A 26,552-nucleotide genomic window follows, 5' to 3' on the forward strand; every position below is an offset into this window, starting at 1 on the left:
TGGGAGTAGATTTATTTCCTTCCTTAGATAAAACCATTGCCAGAAACTTTAACAGAACGCTCAAATCAATACAATCCGACCTCAGTAGATGGATAAACATTCCAGTTCCTTTAACCGGCAGAATATCTATTGTCAAAATGAATATATTGCCATGGCTGAATTTCTGCAGTTCAGTTCTTCCCATGTCGCCCCCTTCTGGCTATTGAGAAAAAATATATAACTGAGAAAACATAATTTAGGAAAATATGAAACATAATTTGGGATAAATCACAGATTCTACAGGGCCCCCCTTAGAGTTGTTTATGAACCATTATTTTACCAGGTACAGTGCATTCAGAAAGTATTCAGACCCCTTGACTTTTTCCACATTTTGTTACGTTACAGCCTTTTTCTAAAATTGATGAAATCGTTTCCTCCCCCCTCATCACCCTCATCACACAATACCCCATAATGACAAAGCAAAAACAGGTTTTTAGAAATGTTTGCAAGATTTGAAAGGCACAAACATTACCAGGCAACTACTTTTAAAAAATATATATATTTACAACTTAGGTCAGCTATGCTGGTATGGAGTCCCTTGGAAAACCCAACTACCAAACCATCCAATGATGGGATTTATAAACAAATTAAAAACATTGCCCTTGAACATTACTGTAACTCCATTATACTACATTTCTCTTGACATCATGTAATGTTGATTGTACCAGTGACAGTGAACTTGTCAGGTTTTGATCCTAACTAAAGATTTTCAGATCTGAGTTTGTCAGCACTAATAGCTAATGAACCTCATAGAGGACAATATGCCTGGTTTGGTTTTACTCTTTCTAACTCAACCCAGGTATCAGTAATTAACAGTTCTCTCTTTACATCTCCAACCACAAGGAGGCAGATTGTCTCTTATTCCACATCAAGTTACATTAAAGCCAGAACTGTCAATCAATGACATGGCAAAAGAGACATCACAGGAGTGTGTGTGTGTGTGTGTGTGTGTGTGTGTGTGTGTGTGTGTGTGTGTGTGTGTGTGTGTGTGTGTGTGTGTGAGAGAGAGAGAGAGAGAGAGAGAGAGAGAGAGAGAGAGAGAGAGAGAGAGAGAGAGAGAGACAGATAATGATGACTGAGGAGGTATGATCAAACCATGTCTGTGAGGGGAGAAGCCAGCTTGAAGCCTTTTCATCTCTAATAGAGGCTTGTTTTTATTGCTAAGCACATCATGCACCTCCCATTTGTGTGTGTGCATGCATGCGTGTGTGCATGAGCATGAATGTGTGTGTGCTTTTCTGGTAGTAGTGTTTATGCATAAGTACTGTGTGTTCAAGTTTGCGTATATGAGAACTGCACCGCATATAGTGTCTGCTATGCTGAGGTCAGTGTGTGTTTGCTTTGCTGCAGGCAGTATGTGTTTGGCTTGTCGGTTTGTGTGTATAAGTAGTGTGTGTGAAATACTGTGGCTGGTTGAGTGTCTGCCTGCCTGCTGTATGTCCGTCTGTCTAACCCCAACGCCCCCCCCCCGGTGTTATTATTAGCCACTCAGAGCTTGTTGGACAGACTGACAGCTCGTCACGAACACTGCTAAAACGGACACAGCAGTTTACACACCCCCTCATCCACCACCCCAACATAGCCTCACCATCCCCCATGCACACACTCACACCCCGCACACACCCTGTACAACCGCCCCCCCCCCCCCCCCCCTACACACACACACACCGTTCACACACTCTAAACTCCCAAAAAAGCTCTGTGAACCACAGCCAGAGGGAGCCGCACGTCTGACGCCAACTCCAAAGGACAACCGGGGGTCAGTGTGTGTGTGTGTGTGTGTGTGTGTGTGTGTGTGTGTGTGTGTGTGTGTGTGTGTGTGTGTGTGTGTGTGTGTGTGTGTGTGTGTGTGTGTGCGTGCACGCATGTGTTTGTGTACATGAGTGTGTATGTGAGTGCATACATTTGCGTGTGTGTCTCTTTCTCTCTATGTGTGTCAGAGAGTGAGTGAGCTACCAAGGTAGGCATCATCGTACCGCCAATGCCATCATTGTGTGGGACTTTGGTATGGGACAGTGTGAAAGCTGTTACAGGTTATTTGTGGTAGGAGAAGGAGAGGCCCTTTACCAAAACTGAGCTCTTCTCTGTTGACTGTCATAGCATCATTTCAAAAGAAATTACAGTTTGGGTTTGGCTGAGCAATCCCACAGCTGGAGTCAGAACACAGGGGCCTGGAGACCTGTGGGTAGAGAGCGCTGAGTTGGCTGTTGGCTGCCCCTCTGTTGTACGTTAACACGTTAGCATGTTATCGGGCCATGGCTTTGTGGGGTCTGAGTATCACCCAACTGATAACTGACCCCCCTCTGCATGAACCTGGCACCAGCTGTCCCTATAGCCAGGGGGGAAGAAACGAGAGAAGCAGCCACCATGTAACTCTGACTGTCTAAGTTTCATAGTGTAACTTAGAATTTTTTTTGACACTACAGACCTTGTTCACCTAAAAGTACAAATGAAAAATGAAGAGGTGCTTTGCTCAAGTACTGTCACATACAGTGAGGGAAAAAAGTATTTGATCCCCTGCTGATTTTGTACGTTTTCCCACTGGCAAAGACATGATCAGTCTATAATTTTAATGGTAGGTTTATTTGAACAGTGAGAGACAGAATAACAACAACAAAAATCCAGAAAAACGCATGTCAAAAATGTTATAAATTGATTTGCATTTTAATGAGGGAAATAAGTATTTGACCCCTCTGCAAAACATGACTTAGTACTTGGTGGCAAAACCCTTGTTGGCAATCACAGAGGTCAGACGTTTCTTGTAGTTGGCCACCAGGTTTGCACACATCTCAGGAGGGATTTTGTCCCACTCCTCTTTGCAGATCTTCTCCAAGTCATTAAGGTTTCGAGGCTGACGTTTGGCAACTCGAACCTTCAGCTCCCTCCACAGATTTTCTATGGGATTAAGGTCTGGAGACTGGCTAGGCCACTCCAGGACCTTAATGTGCTTCTTCTTGAGCCACTCCTTTGTTGCCTTGGCCGTGTGTTTTGGGTCATTGTCATGCTGGAATACCCATCCACGACCCATTTTCAATGCCCTGGCTGAGGGAAGGAGGTTCTCACCCAAGATTTGACGGTACATGGCCCCGTCCATCGTCCCTTTGATGCGGTGAAGTTGTCCTGTCCCCTTAGCAGAAAAACACCCCCAAAGCATAATGTTTCCACCTCCATGTTTGACGGTGGGGATGGTGTTCTTGTGGTCATAGGCAGCATTCCTCCTCCTCCAAACACAGCGAGTTGAGTTGATGCCAAAGAGCTCCATTTTGGTCTCATCTGACCACAACACTTTCACCCAGTTCTCCTCTGAATCATTCAGATGTTCATTGGCAAACTTCAGACGGCCCTGTATATGCGCTTTCTTGAGCAGGGGGACCTTGCGGGCGCTGCAGGATTTCAGTCCTTCACGGCGTAGTGTGTTACCAATTGTTTTCTTGGTGACTATGGTCCCAGCTGCCTTGAGATCATTGACAAGATCCAGTTCTGGGCTGATTCCTCACCATTCTCATGATCATTGCAACTCCACAAGGTGAGATCTTGCATGGAGCCCCAGGCCGAGGGAGATTGACAGTTCTTTTGTGTTTCTTCCATTTGCAAATAATCACACCAACTGTTGTCACCTTCTCACCAAGCTGCTTGGCGATGGTCTTGTAGCCCATTCCAGCCTTGTGTAGGTCTACAATCTTGTCCCTGACATCCTTGGAGAACTCTTTGGTCTTGGCCATGGTGGAGAGTTTGGAATCTGATTGATTGATTGCTTCTGTGGACAGGTGTCTTTTATACAGGTAACAAACTGAGATTAGGAGCACTCCCTTTAAGAGTGTGCTCCTAATCTCAGCTCGTTACCTGTATAAAAGACACCCGGGAGCCAGAAATCTTTCTGATTGAGAGGGGGTCAAATACTTATTTCCCTCATTAAAATGCAAATCAATTTATAACATTTTCGACATTAGTTTTTGTTGTTATTCTGTCTATCACTGTTCAAATAAACCTACCATTAAAATGATAGACTGATAATTTCTTTGTCAGTGGGCAAACGTACAAAATCAGCAGGGAGTCAAATACTTTTTATCCCTCACTGTACTCTGTAAAATGTCATTTTCTACATGATGCAGGGTATTTCCTTAGTTTTCCTTATCAATTCACATGGTCAGCTAATGCTCCATGGTTTGGATCTATTGACACAACTCCTGCTGAGACTGAGGCATTCCTAATATGGACACCGTAAAAGATTATCTGAGAGAGAGAGAGAGAGAGAGAGAGAGCGAGAGCGAGAGAGAGAGAGAGAGAGAGAGCGAGAGCGAGAGCGAGAGCGAGAGCGAGCGAGAGAGAGAGAGAGTTTGGATGGTTGAAACGAATATGGTTGTTTGGGTGATTGAATAAAACCTGTGTAGAATGTCATACATATACACCTAACAGGACACCTGGGTGTCAAGTACCTTTCTTACATAACTTCAAACAGATTTTCAGGCAGAATCTGTTAATCTTTGATGTTTTTATATGTTGACATATCTTATTTACCCAAAATAATACTGATAAAGCATATTCAGAGACACAATAACTCAGTCATTGGTTAGAAATGTTATAGAAATGAATTTCAAGAATAATTTCTCTATACTAAAGCCATGATTGTCAATGTACATGTCTACATTTCATTTTTTGTGGAAAGATTTACATAACATACTGTATGTATGAAAACTTTACTGTTGTTTAAATATCACAACAAAAAAAGATGCGGAGTGGTATATGGCTCGAATTATGGAGAATAAAAATGAAGCAGGCGTGAGGAACCCATGAGCCTTTAGGGTCACAGATTTTGCTGGTTAATGGTGTAATTCAACTTCTTCAACACATACTTGAATTATAAATAAGGATAGAGACATCTAACCACTTTTCCATTTAGCACTATATTTACACCTGGAAGAACTGATTTAGTGTCTCACTATCCCAACATTATCCAGTCATCAGCTGATTAACAATTACCTTCACACACTCTGCAAGCAGATTAGGGTTTCCCTAGCTGGGGCACATCACAAACAGATCTGGGACCAGGCTAGGGTTCCCACCCTAGATTTACATATACAGAACCTGGCTCAGAGTATGGAGTAGTAGGCCTACATTTTACAGATTGCTACTTCACATCAACTGTCCCATTTCAATCTGCTCCCAAGTCATCTTCTTTATTAGAAGTTGCGTGGGCGTGTCTTCATCTCCACACTCTTAAAGGAGTAGCGCTCTCCACTGCGGCTGTCTGTCAGGATGTACCAGGTGCCCCAGTAAATGCCGTTGGTCAGCCCGCTGTAACGCCCGCGGTAGTACCGTCCATTCGGGTTAGCCGCCAGGCAGGCGTCGAACCACCAGCCCGCACCGTAGTACTGTGCACAGTTCCCCGAGGTGTAGCGGTCGTGGTCACGGTCGTTGGTGCTGAACGCTCGGCCGTCGTGGTTGTAGCGTTTGCTGTAGCTCAGGGCGTTGCCCGCGTCACCAGAGTACTCCCGTGCTGTCAGACGGTACCTGGGAGAAGGAGATACAGCATTTACCCAGCGTTCATAACCAAGTGGGAAGGTGGTATTTACCACATATGACTAGGACAAATCCACTTGAACGCCCTTCTAACTGGTAATTACTAGTGGGACACTCGTCTATCATCCCTGATCTCCGACTTCTCCCACATACTGACCTCTGACGTCACCTACTAAGGAAATGACCTCGATAACAGGATTTTCGGCAGTTAAATTCAACAACAAAATATTATTTATAAAAATCTATTAAAAGTGTTTTTGAACACTATAATTTGTTTGCGAGCACGATAGCTGTACTTTTAGTTTATGGTTGACGCAACTTGTTTGCCATTAGCCAATCGGCTTATCTCAACGAGTTCAAAGCACATGAATGCATCAAACTCATATTTACTACTTCACAACTGGAAATTGCCACCTTCCCACTTGGTTATGAACACAGCATAACACCATGAGTAGTGAGTGATGGTGTACTATGTTGTTAAAGAGATATTATGTTCACTCCAAAATCAAAGTTTGTCCTATGTTTTTTTATGTCAAAAGAGGTCTAATGTTGAGATGAGTCCACGTCATACTCCACCAGTTGTGTAGATCCAGATACATGCCTTAATTCCAAATGAATGGGAAAGATAGTCAACGTCTAATTTCAGGCTGTGCCTATCCTCCCATTCAGATGCCGTGGGACCTGAACTGATCTCGACATTATACCACTTTTGTAAAAAAATATATATATATTTGACAATCTTTGATTTTGAGGTGAACAATCTCTTTAATTTGTGTATAATATACACTGTATATCTTAGTCTTCCTATCTGTCTGTGTGTTTGTATGTTTCCATTACTTCTGTGCCTCTGCTGCCACTCTAAATGTGTTGTAGGTGGCTTGGCGCTTCTGCTTGTGCCAGTCCTCCAGTTGAATATGCAGCAGGTGTTGACCAGTGTTGGTAAGAGCATGCAGCTCTGCGTTCCCCAGCCAGTGTTCTCCCTGTGGGGAACCAAAACCCTCACGGTACTCCTGCCACGTCCGATTGAAGTCCACAGAGCCATCTCTCCGTCGCTGGAACATCGTCCACCCTCCGCCTGCCGTCTCCATGTCACACTCTGCCTGGGGAGGGGCAAAGGTCACAACTCTTGGACATCCGACACAATAATGATGAGGTTTCCTTGACCATTGCCAATAGTAGAGAGGATATAGGGGGTGATTATTGAGATACAGTATGCAACGCATTGAGACATTTTACTGTAATCAGTGGCCTTGTGGTTTGAGTGTTCGCCCTGAGATTGGAAGGTTCGGAGTTCCATCCCCAGCCGAGTCATACCAAAGACTGTAAAAATGGAACCCGGTGCGTCTCTGCTTGGCACTCAGCATTAAGGAGATAGATTTGGGGTAAGGCCCTGCGATAGACTAGCGTCCTGTCCAGGGAAGCTGCCTCACGCTACAGAAACAGGAGATAGGCTCCTGCTCCTATGAGCCATTCTGGCTTGCACAAGCAAGGCTACTTTACTACTGTAATCTGTAACATCAGCTCCCTCCTTGTCTGTTTTTTCTCTCCCCTCCAAGCTCTACAGATGGTGCATAACACACATACTGTAAACAGGTTGTTTGCATTTTGTGTGTGTAAGTATTAGGAGGTACGTCGACTGCAGGTCTGCGTGGGTCAGGCTGGATGGTGAAGATTCCGTTCTCTTTGATCCCCAAACGATAGATCTCAGCACAGTCCTGAGGATGCAGCCTCGCTGAGGGGGCCACTGCAACACACACACACACTTGCGCTCTTACATCTGTATATTCTGTACGCACATGCGCACACATGCACTCAAGTACACACAAGCATACATACACAAACACAGAGTACACAACACAGAGTACACACACTGCTCTCACCTGTTGGAGGGTGTTGTGTGATGCTTCTCAATAGTAGTAGCAGGTCTTTCACTCCCTCTCTCCCAACCGCTGCCCCCTCTAAACACATAAAAAAAGAAGAGGTTGTGTGAGATTGAGGACCCATCCCACTGTAGTTATATATAGCAGTTATCTTCTGATCTGCTGTAGTAGTTATATGGTGGTTTTGTGAAGGTTCAAGAGTTGTGCACTGGGTTGTGATATACCGCTGAGCTTTCTATCGGCCTTACTCATCCCAAACAGAGCCTTGCATTCCTGTGCACTCACCTCTGACCGACACAGAGCAGGCCTCACTAAGGCTTTGTTTACTGTGTGTGTGTGTGGCCCTCTTAAGAGATAGCAGAGACACCGTCATTGTGTGGGTGTTGAGTGTTTGTGTAGAGAGAGATCAAGAGATTGAACAGGAGGATACACAGAAAGAGAGAAGATAAGTAGTAACAATGTGTGCATCAGTGTGTATGTGTGTGTATATGTGTGTGTGTGTTCGCCATGCTCCTCACCCAGTCGTCTGGCCATAGCCCTGAGGGCCTGGCTGTGACAGTGGAGGTCACACTCTGTCAGCACTGCAGCCATCAGAGCCAGAATGGCCCCCAGCGTGTCCCCTCCCTGGCCCCTGGGGGCCCCCGGCTCCTGGAGGGAATGCAAACAGCGCTGCAACTGGACCAGACGCTCCGACACATCCCATGCCTGCAGAGACCACACACAGCATTACAGTCATGACATGACACACACACACAAGCACGTACCAGCATTTACAGTCACATCACACAAACACAAACTGACACTAAGGCATGCAAAGTAGATGACTGCCACAGACTCAATCACTCAGTCACACTTACATTCCTCCTAGCCATGTCAGTGAAACACCTGTCATTGCATGAGCTCAGCAAAGCCATATGATGAGGACATTTATAAACCCAACCCTAATTTTACTCCCTTTGATTGTTATCCCTGGAAAGCGTCTGTCAAGTGGTACAAAGTGGAGAGTGCCCCTTATCCCCAGAGTAGGGACCTGTTGCCCACTCTCCACATACTATACCACTGACACTAATGCTTAAGACACCAGACACTACCCACTGGGCACAGACGTCAGTTCAACGTCTATTTCACATTGGTTCAACATAATTTCATTGAAATTACGTGGAAACGTTGACTCAACCAGTGAGTACCCACTAGGTATCTATGCCACTATGCTACAGAGTTGGGCTCAATTCCATTTCAATTGGCTGAGTGACATTATGTCCATAGTCACTGTTTCAGCAGCCTAAACTTTACCACCCACCACAGAAACCAGAGGGACATGGTGTGTCAGACTCAGAGACTCTTCCCCCGCATTATCTAATCACCCATACAGAACAAACATTGTCCAGGCCTTCCTCTGTACCACCCAGCTCAGAATGATCATTGTTTGGTGTGTACAATACCTGAGTCAGTTATATCAATACATCACTCATTCTATTGGGAAAAGCACAGGAAATGACCTCAGATTGACCTGGTGATGTCACTCACCTCGAGCTGGACCTGTCGGACTTCTTGTCTGTGTTCCTCCCTCAGAGGGGGGTTGGAGGCAGCCAGGGGGGCGACCACTACCCTGCAGCCTGCCGTCCCGGGGCTCCCCTCACACCCCCCTGACCCTGTCCTCGCAGGCGGAGCGGCCACCAGATTGTCCCTGCAAGGGGGGTGGGAACAGGCGGGGGGTGCATCCGGGGGGGACAACACGGCCCCCACACACAGGGACAGCAGTGGGAGCATGCCGAGAGAGCCCAGTGGAATCATGGGAAAACTCCTAAAATAATTTGAAAAGCTGGCAGAATTCAGTCTCTCAGACACCTCTGTGTTTCGTTGTTTACTGTCCCTCCTGACACCGGTTTTCACCTTAAAGCTGTTCCGCCTTGCCAGCCTCTTGGACTTGGGTGCCCACACGTCTTAAGTGCCACTTGTCCTCTTTTTTTTGTCTTTTTTGTTGTACTTGATGGGTCTCTGCTCCACTCCTGAGTCCGTCGGCTTGATGCTTTGTTTGAAGCCTTGGATGGTGTCACTCCACGCTCTGCCCATATAACCTTCTTCTATTTCTGTGTGAACTTCTTCATCTTTTTTTGTCTCTCCATCTCTTTTTTTAATCTAATCTTCCTGTAATCCTGATCTCTGTGGCTGTCTCTTTCTATCTGTGTTTCTATCTATATACCGATTTCATCCTCTCCACTTCTCTCTCCCTCTGTTTCGCTTTCTCTCTCTCTTTCTGTTAGTGAGGTTCCTTTGGTTCAAATTCCTAGATAACTGCACCTCTCTTTGCTGTCTCACCTCTCTTTGCTGTCTGGCACACACTAACGCACACACCTCCTGATTCACACACACACGCACGGGCGCATGCACGGACACACGGTCACACACAATCCATCCATCTCTTTGACCCATCCCCTCTCTCTCTCTCTCTCTCTCTCTCTCTCTCTCTCTCTCTCTCTCTCTCTCTCTCTCTCTCTCTCTCTCTCTCTCTCTCTCTCTCTCTCTCTCTCTCTCTCTCTCTCTCTCTCTCTCTCTCTCTCTCTCTCTCTCTCTCTCTCTCTCTCTCTCTCTCTCTCTCTCTCTCTCTCTCTCTCTCTCTCTCTCTCTCTCTCTCTCTCTCTCTCTCTCTCTCTCTTTCCCTCTGACAGTCAGTGCCTGTCTTTAACTCTCCCCTGTTAATGTGTGTCTGTGTGACAAAATGTGTATGTGTATTTGTGACGCTTTTCCTCCAAGAGGCCAAATCTTTTCTAGCACTACCGTCTCTTGTATACCCCCACCTTTCTCACCCCATACCTTTAGTTTATTGGTGGATGTGTTCACCAACTGAGTTCCTACCAGGTCTTAAAGACTAGGCACTCAATAGGGGAGAGCAGTCAGGAATTTGTCCATTAACACTAGGGTCATCCCTACTCATTAGGATGTGCCAAATGGACACACTAACAGAATACACACCCACGGACACACAGTCTGCCCACAGCAAAGGGGCAAAGACACTTCCAGTGAACTGACCCCCATTCCCTTTGGCCTTTGCCCTCTCACTGTCAGACAGTTTGCATACTTCAGCCACGTCCTCCCAGTACGTGTTCAGTCAGTCAGGAATGGAGAGCAGTCCATCATCCCTGTTCCAGTGTCCCTTCTTTGGACAAGCATGAAGGACTGAATGACTTCAGGGAGCTCAGAATCTCAGGAAATATCAGGGTAAGATCAGACACAACAGCACTTTGATGATGAAGTATAGAGCTGAGCAGCTGCATTCTAGATCAAAAACCAGACGCAGAACAGAACCTTGAGTTAGAATCACAAAGTTCTATTATGGAGCCTTGATTCAATATAAATTGTATATTTTACTTATGAGATTCATTATACAAATCATTCAGCTACAGACAGTAGAGACAACAGAGAGTAGCTCCTCAACATCTGTGGTGATGATTATGCTCAGGCAAGATAGTGTTCAGAGCCTCTGCCAGAAATGAACGAAGACTGCCCTCTAGTGGTACTCATATTTGCTGTCTCCATCAAAGAAATGTAATAATAACCAATAGCGCTCCTAAACTACATTTTCAGCCCTACATGAAAAACAAAATAGGCTACTCTTCCAGATATTAGGCAGGGGCTATATTATGCTATGTGCTATAGACTACAAATGTGTGGTATGTTTCGAGCCAGTCTGCTTTGGGTAACATAATACGCCAACGTTTTATGGAGCATAGTGTAGCTCAGTTGGTAGAGCATGGCGCTTGCAACGCCAGGGTTGTGGGTTCGATTCTCACGGGTGCCAGTATGGAAGAAAAAAAAAATATATATATATATGCTCTCACTAACTGTAAGTCGCTCTGGAAAAAGAGCGTCTGCTAAATGATAAAAAAATAAAAAAGCCATATACGCTGTTCATTTTTCCTAAACAAAATGTATCTTCCATAAAAACATGTTTAGGTGTTATCTGCTTCTCTCCTACTGCTCATGGTGTTCTTTAGCCTGGCATGTTATATCAGAGCAAATGTGCTATTGCAATTTGGAGAACATTTAAGAATAGATTAATTTACATCTGGACAGTAAAAAACTAAAGCCAAGGTATTTACAAAAGTATTAAAGATCAATTTCTGGTGCAGTAAGTGGGCGTGGTGTATCATGTTTGTGCGTGATTACGTAACAGCGCGGTGACGCAAGACTAGTTGTTTTGGAGGAAGTGAGAGAAAAAAATCAGTCGCGAAAAGAAACCAGGGCAAAAGACAAGACAACAAAATCTGAACTAAAATTATATAGCTAGATATTTGTATTTACACTAATGTGAAGGGAGTCTGAAAATAGTCATCGGGGAAGCTGAATATCAAAGAGAGATAAGCATCGCAAGCTACAGCCACCAACTCGATACAATAACGCATTACGTTAGCTAGCTATCTGTTTTGCCCGTGACAGTTATTCAAATCCAGCAAGAGGCTGACCTGAGACAATACAGCAGGTCGAAAACAGCGGTCTGGTGTGTTGGAAGTCGAAGGTAAGCTATAAGATATAATTAACTAGCTAATGACTGCGACATACTATAACATAATTTCATACGAAAAGCTTTTGTTCATGGTCTAACGTTACCGACGCGACGGGGGGAATGCAAGACATGGGTGACGGTCACAGTGGGGCGGCCTCTTGCAGACGAATTGAGCAATAGGTCGAGGACGTGTAACCGTGGGCCTCCTGTCCTGTCAGCTCCGACAGAGTGAACATTGCGTTCTAATGTGGACATGTTTTCCATTAACAACTTGGAATGGAGAGTTTGAACAACAACGACGCCGCAAATTGAAGAGGTTCAGGACCTTTCAAATAGCTAAGCTTCCATGTTTAAAAACAACAAATATTTTATGGAACATTACATATAATTTCTTTGTACAAAATATTGATTCACGCATTGTTTGTTAGATATGTCACACGTAGGATCCCAGTGAGTCGATTGTAAAACAAACGTCTTATTGGTCCTGAGTTTGGGGAAATCTTTCTCCCATGTGATCCGACTTCTATAATGCAGTGTCATGGGTTGCAGATTAGGCGAGGACTGGGGTTGTTAAAGTAACAACTAACTTTACAGTAGGATTCCTATAAATCCCACTTAACAGTTATACTAGTTTATATTATGACAACTATTCATTAGTATTTTGGTTATATTCAGTTGGAGTGTTGGTTATAAACTCAGCAAAAAAAGAAACGTCCTTTCACTGTCAACTGCGTTTATTTTCAGCAAACTTAACATATGTAAATATTTGTATGAACATAACAAGATTCAACAACTGAGACATATACTGAACAAGTTCCACAGACATGTGACTAACAGAAATTGAATAATGTGTCCCTGAACAAAGGGGGGTCAAAATCAAAAGTAACAGTCAGTATCTGGTGTGGCCACCAGCTGCATTAAGTACTGCAGTGCATCTCCTCCTCATAGACTGCACCAGATTTGCCAGTTCTTGCTGTGAGATGTTACCCCACTCTTCCACCAAGACACCTGCAAGTTCGCGGACATTTCTGAGGGGAATGGCCCTAGCCCACACCCTCCGATCCAACAGGTCCCAGACGTGCTCAATGGGATTGAGATCCGGGCTCTTCGCTGGCCATGGCAGAACACTGACATTCCTGTCTTGCAGGAAATCACGCACAGAACTAGCAGTATGGCTGGTGGCATTGTCATGCTGGAGGGTCATGTCAGGATGAGCCTGTAGGAAGGGTACCACATGAGGGAGGAGGATGTCTTCCCTGTAACGCACAGTGTTGAGATTGCCTGCAATGACAACAAGCTCAGTCCGATGATGCTCTGACACACCGCTGCAGACCATGACGGACCCTCCACCTCCAAATTGATCATGCTCCAGAGTACAGGCCTCGGTATAACGTTAATTCCTTCGACAATAAACGTGAATCCGACCATCACCCCTGGTGAGACAATACCGCGACTCGTCAGTGAAGAGCACCTTTTTCCAGTCCTGTCTGGTCCAGCGACGGTGGGTTTGTGCCCATATGCGACGTTGCTGCTGGTGATGTCTGGTGAGGACCTGCCTTACAACAGGCCTACAAGCCCTCAGTCCAGCCTCTCTCAGCCTGTTGCGGACAGTCTGAGCATTGATGGCGGGATTGTGCGTTCCTGGTGTAACTCGGGCAGTTGTTGTTGCCATCCTGTACCTGTCCCGCAGGTGTGATGTTCGGATGTACCGATCCTGTGCAGGTGTTGTTACAAGTGGTCTGCCACTGCGGGGACGATCAGCTGTCCGTCCTGTCTCCCTGTAGTGCTGTCTTAGGCGTCTCACAGTACGGACATTGCAATTTATTGCCCTGGCCACATCTGCAGTCCTCATGCCTCCTTGCAGTATGGCTAAGGCACGTTCACGTAGATGAGCAGGGACGCTGGGCATCTTTCTTTTGGTGTTTTTCTGAGTCAGTAGAAAGGCCTCTTTAGTGTCCTAAGTTTTCATAACTGTGACCTTAATTGCCTACCGTCTGTAAGATGTTAGTGTCTTAACGACCATTCCACAGGTGCATGTTCATTAATTGTTTATGGTTTATTGAACAAGCATGGGAAACAGTGTTTAAACCCTTTACAATGAAGATCTGTGAAGTTATTTGGATTTTTACGAATTATCTTTGAAAGACAGGGTCCTGAAAAAGGGACGTTTCTTTTTTTGCTGAGTTTAGTTCCACTACAACCTAGGCATAATACTGTGCTTTCCAGCTAGGCATTTCATCAGCATAGAGATGACTCAGTGCCCTTTCCCCTCGTTAGAGCATCAGTGTCAAACTCACAGTATCTCCAGCTGCGGGAGTCAAACTAGCAGGGACTCAGGTGCTGCTGTCAACCTGGTAGCGTTGAGGGTGTTAAGTATGTGACATGTTTGGAAATGAGTTAATCTCATCAGGGTTATTTATGCACAACACATCTAGCCTATATTTAGAGTTTGTGTCTGAATGTGCCACTGTATCTGTGGGTGTATGTGCATACAAATCATTGAAGTGACTGGTCCCAGCTGCCTCTCCACCTCTCCCTCCCTGTGCAGTGTTCAGAATCCAACATCATTGACAGAGGAGACGGAGGGCAGAGGGCATCAGACCATAACCAAAGAACACTGTTTGGGATTTGCTGGAGTCATCGTGTTATGCATGATGTCATGCTACTCCCACAAGAGAACAATGCCTACTATATTAATGACCATGAAATGTGAAATACAACCATGAATCACTGCCTACTCTAGCGAGCACAGTCAGACGATCAACCCGGTATTCTAGGAATCCGTTCTTCAAGTTATGGAGAACCTCTATAAATACTGGAACTCAAGACTACCTGACCCCTAGCCTCTCTGAGTTGGAGGTCAAAGGTCAGTAGTCTTCTCTGTAGTCATGTACGAGACTGTGGTGTTGGCATGCCCAGTGGGCCATCCTGAAGGGCTGTTCTCCACGCTCCAGAGTCAATACACTGGCCCTGTTCGAATGCTTTAAAAGTTTGCCCTTTATTCCTTGTTTCCTTTGGGTAAACCCAGGTCATAAGTGTTGGGAAGCCAATGAGTTCTTCAAAGAAGCGAGAAAGCACGGATTTTCAAAGTATTCAACAATGGCCCCTACCTCACTACACTTCACTAGTCAATGGAGAGCAGAGCAGGAGGACTGAAGGGGTTCTTGTACTCAGAGGAGAACTAGAGTGTTTGGCCAACTCTGGTGTCTGTGCAGTGCCGTAAATTAGACTGTTTGTAAATATAGCCGTCATTATCATATCAATGTTGGATTTATGATTATGGCTAAACAATCTTTAAAAGTCTCACAGGTGGAGCAGTTGTCTGTAGTTAGATGTCTGCTGGCGGTCGCCTATGGGTTGTATTATGAGTACAGATCCAGAGGCCTAGTTAGTATTTTGTCAATAGAAAGACAGGGCTTGTTAATGGGCTATGACTTGTTCACAGAGCGAGACAGAGTGGATCACAAGGTCTGGACGCGAAGGGTCACTGACCCCACAGAGCCACAGCTGGGACAACTGAGAGAGAGAGAGAGAGAAAGAGAGAGTGACCACTATCCAGGTGTTGTGTAAGTGTTGTTATTTTGGAACCTTTTTTACAAGTGTCTGCTCTGAAAATGGAGAGAAGTGTCAGGCTTTGGCCAGATGGGACATCCCTGTGTTTCACTTAATTAAGGGAGAGTGGAGACTGGAGAGAGTGCTGTGGATGGATGGGAGGCTTGGGCAGTGTATACTGGGGTATTTGGAAATAGCCAGGGGATAATTATTCAATAAACTATTTATTTTGACGTTTTTTAATACTACATTTGAATATTTGTAGCTACTTTTCAAGTGTATACATGTAGTCAACTTGTGCAATACGTTAGGAGATAAAAATGCTTTCTTAATTTCACCACATTATTTTCCATTATGAAGCTTAGCATTAGGCCCCAGTCACATGGTGTTTGTTTACAAGTACACAACAACGAGAGACCGGAGCCTTGTGAGTCACCCACTGTTGTGCAGCACACGCCAGGTGATCTAGTTACTCTATGGAATTCACAACTAAATGTTTGGCAGCTAGATATCTTATAACTTTTAAGTTAACTGTCTAAAATGTGCTAAATGCTCTGCAGTTGTGCATTTGGTTTGCTAATTTAGTAGCAAGTTATCTAGCGAAGTAGTTAGCTTCTTGCAAAATCAAGCTTCTCTTGGTAACAGCAGAGAATTCCCTCCTGGCTCAAGAGCCTTGCTGTTTAATATTTGTTTTGTGCGTGCTGCAAACTGTCAGTAGCATTTCTGAGTTACTTGTATAACTTTGAGCTGGGATGTCTGTCCTGCAAATAGGGATGGGCATTTGCAATTTTTTGACTGTTTAAGTACTCGCAACAGATCGCAACAATGCCTAATTTATCATAACCATTATTGTTGTGTGCTTGTATCCCACAAGACATGCCACCAGAGTTCTCTTCACAGTCCCCAAGTCCAGAACAGACTATGGGAGGAGCACAGTACTACATAGAGCCATGACTACATGGAACTCTATTCCACATCAGGTAACTGATGCAAGCAGTAGAATCAGATTTTTTTTTTAAACAGGTAAAAATACACCTTATGGAACAACAGGGACTGTGAAGAGACACACACAAAGGTATAGACACATGCATACACACACACTGTGATATTGTTGTATGGTGGTATTAAACATTTTGTATTGTAGATAGGTAGTGGTGTAATAATGTTAAATGATGTACTGTTTTATATTTTGTTTTATAAGTAATGTAAGTGTTTTAATATGTTTGGACCCCAGGAAGAGTAGCTGCTGCCTTGGCAGCAGCTAATGGGGATCCATAATAAATACAATACAAATAAAAAATCCAAATTGCTAAGTTGCTACATGACCAAAAGTATGTGGACACCTGCCCATCAAACATCTTATTACAAAATCATGGGCATTAATATGGAGTTGGTCCTCCCCTTTGCTGCTATAACAGCTTCCACTCTTTTGGAAAGGCTTTCCACTAGATGTTGGAACATTGCTGCAGGGACTTGACTTCCATTCAGCCATGAGCATTAGTGAGGTCGGGCACTGATGTTGGGCAATTAGGCCTGGCTCGTAGTCGGCGTTCCAATTCATCACAAAGGTGTTCGATGGGGTTGAGGTCCATGTTCCCTCTAAGCTGTGCGCGTGCGTGACTGCGCACCTCCTCCAGGACTGCTGCGCAGAAGAAATGCCAAGCTGCGCAGAGGCCCAAGAGACTGAACTTCACTGAGTTCACCCCATTAGCTTACACTATATAGCCAGAGCGCAACAGAGTAGAATTTGGGCAGGTAGCCCACAAGGGGTCTTTCAATCACCTGCGAGTGAATGAATGCACTTTTCAGATTAGTTCAGAGCTGTGCGTGTGAACATTTGTTGATATTCTTTCTATTAGCACAGTTATAGATCCGTATAGGTCAGCAATGGGGAGTTACTGCTTCCTTCAAGAGCACAAAACGTGTAGGCTACATTTCAAGATGTCTTTGAAAAGCGAATCATGTAAACATCTTATGTCTTAATTAAAGAGGCAGTGTTGTATTTTGAGACAGTCTTGAATATGCAAATAATTCAAGGGTGTCTAATTCTCTGTATTGTAATAACAATATTTAATTGTATTTTGTAAAGTGGTTTCTTGCATCATACAACACAATACAATGCAATTTACAGTCACCTTTTTGGCTCATGGTGTTACAGACTAAGTACAAAATCATAAATTAATGTCTTGACCTTAAAAAAGAAAGTCTCATGCAATGTAGGCCTGTATTGAACACCACATATAGGCTACAACATAGAAATCAAAAGCTATTTCCACGTGAAAATGTTATGGGATTTGCTCCATTGGTTCTGTTGGTAGGCCTACATTATGCTCAAATAGCCACAATAGCCTATTGGCTACTGTATAAAACTCTAAGGTTACAGCCTCAGTGTTCACTGTAAATGCGAGCCGGAAGTTGCACAGAATTCTCACAAAGTTCAAGTTTGGTCAGTGCCCAAATTTTTTTGAGGGAACATCGGTTGAGGTCAGGGCTCTGTGCAGGCCAGTCAAGTTCTTCCACACTGATCTCGACAAACCATTTCTGTACAGACCTCGCTTTGTGCACAGGGGCATTGTCATGCTGAAACAGGAAAGGGCCTTCCCCAAACTGTTGCCACAAAATTGGAAGCACAGAATCGTCTAGATTGTCATTGTATGCTGTAGCGTTAAGATTTCCCTTCACCGGAACTAAGGGGTCTAGCCCGAACGATGAAAAACAGCCCCAGACCATTATTCCACCTCCACCAAACCTTACAGTTGGCACTATGCATTGAGGAAGGTAGCGTTCTCCTGGCATCCGCCAAACCCAGATTCGTCCGCCGGACTGCCAGATGGTAAAAAATAGCCGAATCCACTAATTTGAAGGGGTGTCCACATACCTTTGTGTATATATAGTGTATATACAGCACCAGTCAAAAGTTTACACACTTACTCATTCCAGGGTCTTTATTTTTACAATTTTCTACATTGTAGAATAATAGTGAGGACATCAAAACTATGAAATAACACATATGGAATCATCTAGTAACCAAAAAAGTGTTAAACAAATAATATATATATGTTATATTTGAGATTCTTCAAATAGCCACCTTTTGCCTTGATGACAGCTGTGCACACTCTTGGCATTCTCTCAACCAGCTTCATGAGGTAGTCACCTGGAATGCTTTTCCAACAGTCTTGATGGAGTTCCCACATATGCTTAGCACTTGTTGGCTGCTTTTCCTTCACTCTGCGGTCCAACTCATCCCAAACCATCTCAATTGGGTTGAGGTCGGGTGATTGTGGAGGCCAGGTCATCTGATGCAGCACTCCATCACTCTCCTTCTGGGGCTCCACGCAAGATCTCACCCCGTGGGGTCAAAATGATCACAAGAACGGTGAGCAAAAATTCCAGAACCACACGGGGGGACCTAGTGAATGACCTGCAGAGAGCTGGGACCAAAGTAACAAAGCCTACCATCAGTAACACACTACGCCGCCAGGGACTCAAATCCTGCAGTGCCAGACGTGTCCCCCTGCTTAAGCCAGTACATGTCCAGGCCCGTCTGAAGTTTGCTAGAGTGCATTTGGATGATCCAGAAGAGGATTGGGAGAATGTCATATGGCCAGATGAAACCAAAATAGAACGTTTTGGTAAAAACTCAACTCGTCGTGTTTGGAGGACAAAGAATGCTGAGTTGCATCCAAAGAACACCATAACTACTGTGAAGCATGGGGTTGGAAACATCATGCTTTGGGGCTGTTTTTCTGCAAAGGGACCAGGACGACTGATCCGTGTAAAGGAAAGAATGAATGGGGCCATGTATCGTGAGATTTTGAGTGAAAACCTCCTTCCATCAGCAAGGACATTGAAGATGAAACGTGGCTGGGTCTTTCAGCATGACAATGATCCCAAACACACCGCCCGGGCAACGAAGGAGTGGCTTCGTATGAAGCATTTCAAGGTCCTGGAGTGGCCTAGCCAGTCTCCAGATCTCAACCCCATAGAAAATCTTTGGAGGGAGTTGAAAGTCTGTGTTGCCCAGCGACAGCCCCAAAACATCACTGCTCTAGAGGAGATCTGCATGGAGGAATGGGCCAAAATACCAGCAACAGTGTGTGAAAACCTTGTGAAGACTTACAGAAAACGTTTGACCTGTGTCATTGCCAACAAAGGGTATATAACAAAGTATTGAGAAACTTTTGTTATTGACCAAATACTTATTTTCCACCATACTTTGCAAATAAATTCATTAAAAATCCTACAATGTGATTTTCTGGATTTTTTTCCCCTCATTTTGTCTGTCATAGTTGACGTGTACCTATGATGAAAATGACAGGACTCTCATCTTTTTAAGTGGGAGAACTTGCACAATTGGTGGCTGACTAAATACTTTTTCCCCCCACTGTATATACAATGGGGGGAAAAAAGTATTTAGTCAGCCACCAATTGTGCAAGTTCTCCCACTTAAAAAGATGAGAGAGGCCTGTAATTTTCATCATAGGTACACGTCAACTATGACAGACAAATTGAGGAAAAGAATTCCAGAAAATCACATTGTAGGATTTTTTGTGAATTTATTTGCAAATTATGGTGGAAAATAAGTATTTGGTCACCTACAAACAAGCAAGATTTCTGGCTCTCACAGACCTCTAACTTCTTCTTTAAGAGGCTCCTCTGTCCTCCACTCGTTACCTGTATTAATGGCACCTGTTTGAACTTGTTATCAGTATAAAAGACACCTGTCCACAACCTCAAACAGTCACACTCCAGACTCCACTATGGCCAAGACCAAAGAGCTGTCAAAGGACACCAGAAACAAAATTGTAGACCTGCACCAGGCTGGGAAGACTGAATCTGGAATAGGTAAGCAGCTTGGTTTGAAGAAATCAACTGTGGGAGCAATTATTAGGAAATGGAAGACATACAAGACCACTGATAATCTCCCTCGATCTGGGGCTCCACGCAAGATCTCACCCCGTGGGGTCAAAATGATCACAAGAACGGTGAGCAAAATTCCCAGAACCACACGGGGGGACCTAGTGAATGACCTGCAGAGAGCTGGGACCAAAGTAACAAAGCCTACCATCAGTAACACACTACGCCGCCAGGGACTCAAATCCTGCAGTGCCAGACGTGTCCCCCTGCTTAAGCCAGTACATGTCCAGGCCCGTCTGAAGTTTGCTAGAGTGCATTTGGATGATCCAGAAGAGGATTGGGAGAATGGCATATGGTCAGATGAAACCAAAATAGAACTTTTTGGTAAAAACTCAACTCGTCGTGTTTGGAGGACAAAGAATGCTGAGTTGCATCCAAAGAACACCATACCTACTGTGAAGCATGGGGGTGGAAACATCATGCTTTGGGGCTGTTTTTCTGCAAAGGGACCAGGACGACTGATCCGTGTAAAGGAAAGAATGAATGGGGCCATGTATCGTGAGATTTTGAGTGAAAACTTCCTTCCATCAGCAAGGGCATTGAAGATGAAACGTGGCTGGGTGTTTCAGCATGACAATGATCCCAAACACACCGCTCGTGCAACGAAGGAGTGGCTTCGTAAGAAGCATTTCAAGGTCCTGGAGTGGCCTAGCCAGTCTCCAGATCTCAACCCCATAGAAAATCTTTGGAGGGAGTTGAAAGTCTGTGTTGCCCAGCGACAGCCCCAAAACATCACTGCTCTAGAGGAGATCTGCATGGAGGAATGGGCCAAAATACCAGCAACAGTGTGTGAAAACCTTGTGAAGACTTACAGAAAATGTTTGACCTGTGTCATTGCCAACAAAGGGTATATAACAAAGTTTTGAGAAACTTTTGTTATTGACCAAATACTTATTTTCCACCATAATTTGCAAATAAATTCATTAAAAGTCCTACAATGTGATTTTCTGGATTTTTCTTTCTCATTTTGTCTGTCATAGTTGACGTGTACCTATGATGAAAATGACAGGCCTCTCTCATCTTTTTAAGTGGGAGAACTTGCACAATTGGTGGCTGACTAAATACTTTTTTTCCCCACTGTATATATGAGGTGACAGCATTGGAAATGCTTTTGGCGGTTAATCTGCTTCTGTTTTGTGGGTGTCACTGTGTCCTGTTGTCGATGGATGGGTCCTGGCCTCTCGGGGCCCTAGGGATCTGGAGGGACGTGGGTGGGATGCCGATCACTGTGATGTTGGCTCAACTTGGGATGGGGAGGGGCTTTAGCAGGGGAATTAGTGGAGAACAATTGAAGGGTTACTTAGTAGCAATGCAAATATCACGGTACAGCTATATGGACACTCAATCATTACGGTATTTTTTATTGGTAAATTTTCAAACATATATAATGATAAATAGACTTGAAACTTGTATCTCATTATGGTGTATGGTGAAATAAGTATAGCCAGTTATAATTGTAATGGCTTAGCTGATAATAACAAAAGAATAACATTATTTACATGGCTCAAAGAGAAGGAATATAATATCTATTGTTTACAGGAAACTCATTCAACAATTCTAGATGAAGTTGCATGGGAATTTTAATTTTAAATTTTAATTTCACCTTTATTTAACCAGGTTAGCCAGTTGAGAACAAGTTCTCATTTACAACTGCGACCTGGCCAAGATAAAGCAAAGCAGTGCGATAAAAACAACAACACAGAGTTACATATGGGGTAAACAAAACATAAAGTCAAAAATACAAACAGAAAATATATATACAGTGTGTGCGAATGTAGTAAGTTATGGAGGTAAGGCAATAAATAGGCCATAGTGCAAAATAGTTACAATTTTGTATTAACACTGGAATGATAGATGTGCAAAAGATGATGTGCAAATAGAGATACTGGGGTGCAAATTAGCAAAATAAATTACAATATGGGGATGAGGTAGTTGGGTGGGCTAATTTCAGAATGGCTGTGTACAGGTGCAGTGATCGGTAAGCTGCTCTGACAACTGACGCTTACATTTAGTGAGGGAGATAAGAGTCTCCAGCTTCAGAGACTTTTTCAGTTCGTTCCAGTCATTGGCAGCAGAGAACTGGAAGGAATGACGGCCAAAGGAGGTGTTGGCTTTGGGGATGACCAGTGCGATATACAGTGGGGAGAACAAGTATTTGATACACTGCCGATTTTGCAGATTTTCCTACTTACAAAGCATGTAGAGGTCTGTAATTTTTATCATAGGTACACTTCAACTGTGAGAGACGGAATCTAAAACAAAAATCCAGAAAATCACATTGTATGATTTTAAAGTAATTAATTTGCATTTTATTGCATGACATAAGTATTTGATACATCAGAAAAGCAGAACTTAATATTTGGTACAGAAACCTTTGTTTGCAATTACAGAGATCATACGTTTCCTGTAGGTCTTGACCAGGTTTGCACACACTGCAGCAGGGATTTTGGCCCACTCCTCCATACAGACCTTCTCCAGATCCTTCAGGTTTCGGGGCTGTCGCTGGGCAATACGGACTTTCAGCTCCCTCCAAAGATTTTCTATTGGGTTCAGGTCTGGAGACTGGCTAGGCCACTCCAGGACCTTGAGATGCTTCTTACGGAGCCACTCCTTAGTTGCCCTGGCTGTGTGTTTTGGGTCGTTGTCATGCTGGAAGACCCAGCCACGACCCATCTTCAATGCTCTTACTGAGGGAAGGAGGTTGTTGGCCAAGATCTAGCGATACATGGCCCCATCCATCCTCCCCTCAATACGGTGCAGTCGTCCTGTCCCCTTTGCAGAAAAGCATCCCCAAAGAATGATGTTTCCACCTCCATGCTTCACGGTTGGGATAGTGTTCTTGGGGTTGTACTCATCCTTCTTCTTCCTCCAGACCAAAAAGCTCAATTTTTGTCTCATCAGACCACATGACCTTCTCCCATTCCTCCTCTGGATCATCCAGATGGTCATTGGCAAACTTCAGACGGGCCTGGACATGTGCTGGCTTGAGCAGGGGGACCTTGCGTGCGCTGCAGGATTTTAATCCATGACGGCGTAGTGTGTTACTAATGGTTTTCTTTGAGACTGTGGTCCCAGCTCTCTTCAGGTCATTGACCAGGTCCTGCCGTGTAGTTCTGGGCTGATCCCTCACCTTCCTCATGATCATTGATGCCCCACGAGGTGAGATCTTGCATGGAGCCCCAGACCGAGGGTGATTGACCGTCATCTTGAACTTCTTCCATTTTCTAATAATTGCGCCAACAGTTGTTGCCTTCTCACCAAGCTGCTTGCCTATTGTCCTGTAGCCCATCCCAGCCTTGTGCAGGTCTACCATTTTTATCCCTGATGTCTTTACACAGCTCTCTGGTCTTGGCCATTGTGGAGAGGTTGGAGTGAGTGTGTGAACAGGTGTCTTTTATACATGTAACGAGTTCAAACAGGTGCAGTTAATACAGGTAATGAGTGGAGAACAGGAGGGCTTAAAGAAAAACTAACAGGTCTGTGAGAGCTGGAATTCTTACTGGTTGGTAGGTGATCAAATACTTATGTCATGCAATAAAATGCAAATTAATTACTTAAAAATCATACAATGTGATTTTCTGGATTTTTGTTTTAGATTCCGTCTCTCATAGTTGAAGTGTACCTATGATAAAAATTACAGACCTCTACATGCTTTGTAAGTAGGAAAACCTGCAAAATTCTCAGTGTATCAAATCCTTGTTCTCCCCACTGTACCTGCTGGAGCGCAGACTACGGGTGGGTGTTGCTATGGTGACCAGTGAGCTAAGGTAAGACGGTGATTTGCCTAGCAGTGATTTTATAGATGACCTGGAGCCTGTGGGTTTGGCGACGAATATGTAGTGAGGGCCAGCCAACAAGAGCGTACAGGTCACAATGGTGGGTAGTATATGGGGCTTTGGTGACAAAACGGATGGCTCTGTGATAGACTACATCCAATTTGCTGAGTAGAGTGTTGGAGGCTATTTTGTAAATGACATCGCCGAAGTCAAGGATCGGTAGGATAGTCAGTTTTACGAGGGCATGTTTGGCAGCATGAGTGAAGGAGGCTTTGTTGTGAAAGAGGAAGCCGATTCTAGATCTAACTTTTGATTGGAGATGCTTAATGTGAGTCTGGAAGGAGAGTTTACAGTCTAACCAGACACCTAGGTATTTGTAGTTGTCCACATACTCTAGGTCAGACACGCTGAGAGTAGTGATTCTAGTCGGGTGGGCGGGTGCAAGCAGCGTTCGGTTGAAGAGCATGCATTTAGTTTTACTAGTGTTTAAGAGCAGTTGGAGGCTACGGAAGGAGTGTTGTATGGCGTTGAAGCTCGTTTGGAGGTTTGTTAACACAGTGTCCAATGAAGGGCCAGATGTATACAAAATGGTGTCGTCCGCATAGAGGTGGATCCGAGCTTCACCAACAGCAAGAGCAACATCATTGATATACACAGAGAATAGAGTCGACCCGAGAATTGAACCCTGTGGCACCCCCATAGAGACGGCCAGAGGTCCAGACAATAGGCCCTCCGATTTCACACATTGAACTCTATCTGAGAAGTAGTTGGTGAACCAGGCGAGGCAGTCATTAGAGAAACCAAGGCTATTTAGTCTGCCAATAAGAATGTGGTGGTTGACAGAGTCAGGTTATAATATCGTTTAGGACCTTGAGCGTGGCTGAGGTTCACCCATGACCAGCTCGGAAACCGTATTGCATAGCGGAGAAGGTCCGGTGGGATTCGAAATGGTCGGTGATCTGTTTGTTAACTTGGCTTTCAAATACTTTCGAAAGGCAGGGCAGGATGGATATAGGTCTGTAACAGTTTGGATCTAGAGTGTCACCCCCTTTGAAGAGGGGGATGACCGCGGCAGCTTTCCAATCTCTGGGGATCTCAGACGTTACGAAAGAGAGGTTGAACAGGCTAGAAATAGGGGTTGCGACAATATCGGCGGCTAATTTTAGAAAGAAAGGGTCCAGATTGTCTAGCCCAGCTGATTTGTAGGGGTCCAGATTTTTCAGCTCTTTCAGAACATCAGCTGTCTGAATTTGTGTGAAGGACAAGCGGGGGGGGGCATGGGCAAGTTGCAGCGGAGGGTGCAGAGCTGGTGGCCGGGATAGTGGTAGCCAGGTGGAAAGCATGGCCAGCCGTAGCAAAATGCTTGTTGAAATTCTCGATTATTGTAGATTTATCTGTGGTGACAGTGTTTCCTAGCCTCAGTGCAGTTGGGAGGAGGTGCTCTTATTTTCCATGGACTTTACAGTGTCCCAAAACTTTTTGGAGTTAGTGCAACAGGATGCAAATTTCTGTTTGAAAAAGCTAGCCTTTGCTTTCCTAACTAAAAAGGAATAGGGGGGCGAAATATACTTCTCCCATGGGCAAAGAAATTCAAAAGGGGTGATGATATTAATTATTAGTAATTTCGATCCGAATGTGCAAATTGTCCAAATAGATACGCAAGGTAGATGGATTCTTTTAAATATGTTATTGGACCATAAACAGATATGGCTCATTAACCTTTACGGACCAAATAATAATGATCCACACTTCTTTGACAATATATATAATAAATTATCAACCCTGCAAGCAATTCAAGACAATATTATTATGGTGGGGGATTATAATACTGTTTTTAAATAGCTCAATGGACCGTAAAGGAAATCACACAACATACAATCACCCACTTGCTCTTAAGGAAATCGTGAATGTCATGGATACATTAGAACTAGTAGATATATGGAGGCTTAAATATCCTGATCTAGTGAGATATACAGTGAGGGAAAAAAGTATTTGATCCCCTGCTGATTTTGTACGTTTTCCCACTGACAAAGAAATGATCAGTCTATAATTTTAATGGTAGGTTTATTTGAACAGTGAGAGACAGAATAACAACAAAAACACCCAGAAAAACGCATGTCAAAAATGTTATGAATTGATTTGCATTTTAATGAGGGAAATAAGTATTTGACCCCTCTGCAAAACATGACTTAGTACTTGGTGGCAAAATCCACGACCCATTTTCAATGCCCTGGCTGAGGGAAGGAGGTTCTCACCCAAGATTTGACGGTACATGGCCCCGTCCATCGTCCCTTTGATGCGGTGAAGTTGTCCTGTCCCCTTAGCAGAAAAACACCCCCAAAGCATATTGTTTCCACCTCCATG

General features: G+C 44.2%; 2 protein-coding genes across 3 annotated transcripts in view; one reads left to right on the forward strand and one right to left on the reverse strand.

Moving 5' to 3' along the window:
* Positions 1-4,803: 4,803 nt before the first annotated feature.
* Positions 4,804-8,311, reverse strand: LOC311134009 (fibroleukin-like; the record flags this gene model as incomplete). Its single annotated transcript, XM_084167623.1, has 6 exons — positions 4,804-5,550; positions 6,397-6,659; positions 7,191-7,303; positions 7,425-7,517; positions 7,958-8,144; positions 8,297-8,311. 6 exons carry the CDS (start codon positions 8,309-8,311, stop codon positions 5,220-5,222), a joined length of 1,002 nt encoding a protein of 333 aa, XP_084023749.1. The 3' UTR covers positions 4,804-5,219.
* Positions 8,312-11,596: 3,285 nt separating this feature from the next.
* The window catches only part of LOC311133459 (ras-related protein rab7-like), a 43,407-nt gene continuing 28,451 nt past the window's right edge, over positions 11,597-26,552 (forward strand). The window contains exons 1-2 of one of the 2 annotated variants that reach the window (XM_084166941.1): positions 11,597-11,955; positions 15,389-15,509. The gene's annotated coding sequence lies outside the window, so the exon portion shown is untranslated. The remainder of the gene's footprint in view (positions 11,956-15,388; positions 15,510-26,552) is intronic. The other variant, XM_084166940.1, reaches the window with a different exon arrangement.

The sequence above is a fragment of the Coregonus lavaretus genome (assembly GCF_964263955.1).
Source record: "Coregonus lavaretus genome assembly, chromosome: 8".
Lineage (NCBI taxonomy): Eukaryota > Metazoa > Chordata > Actinopteri > Salmoniformes > Salmonidae > Coregonus > Coregonus lavaretus.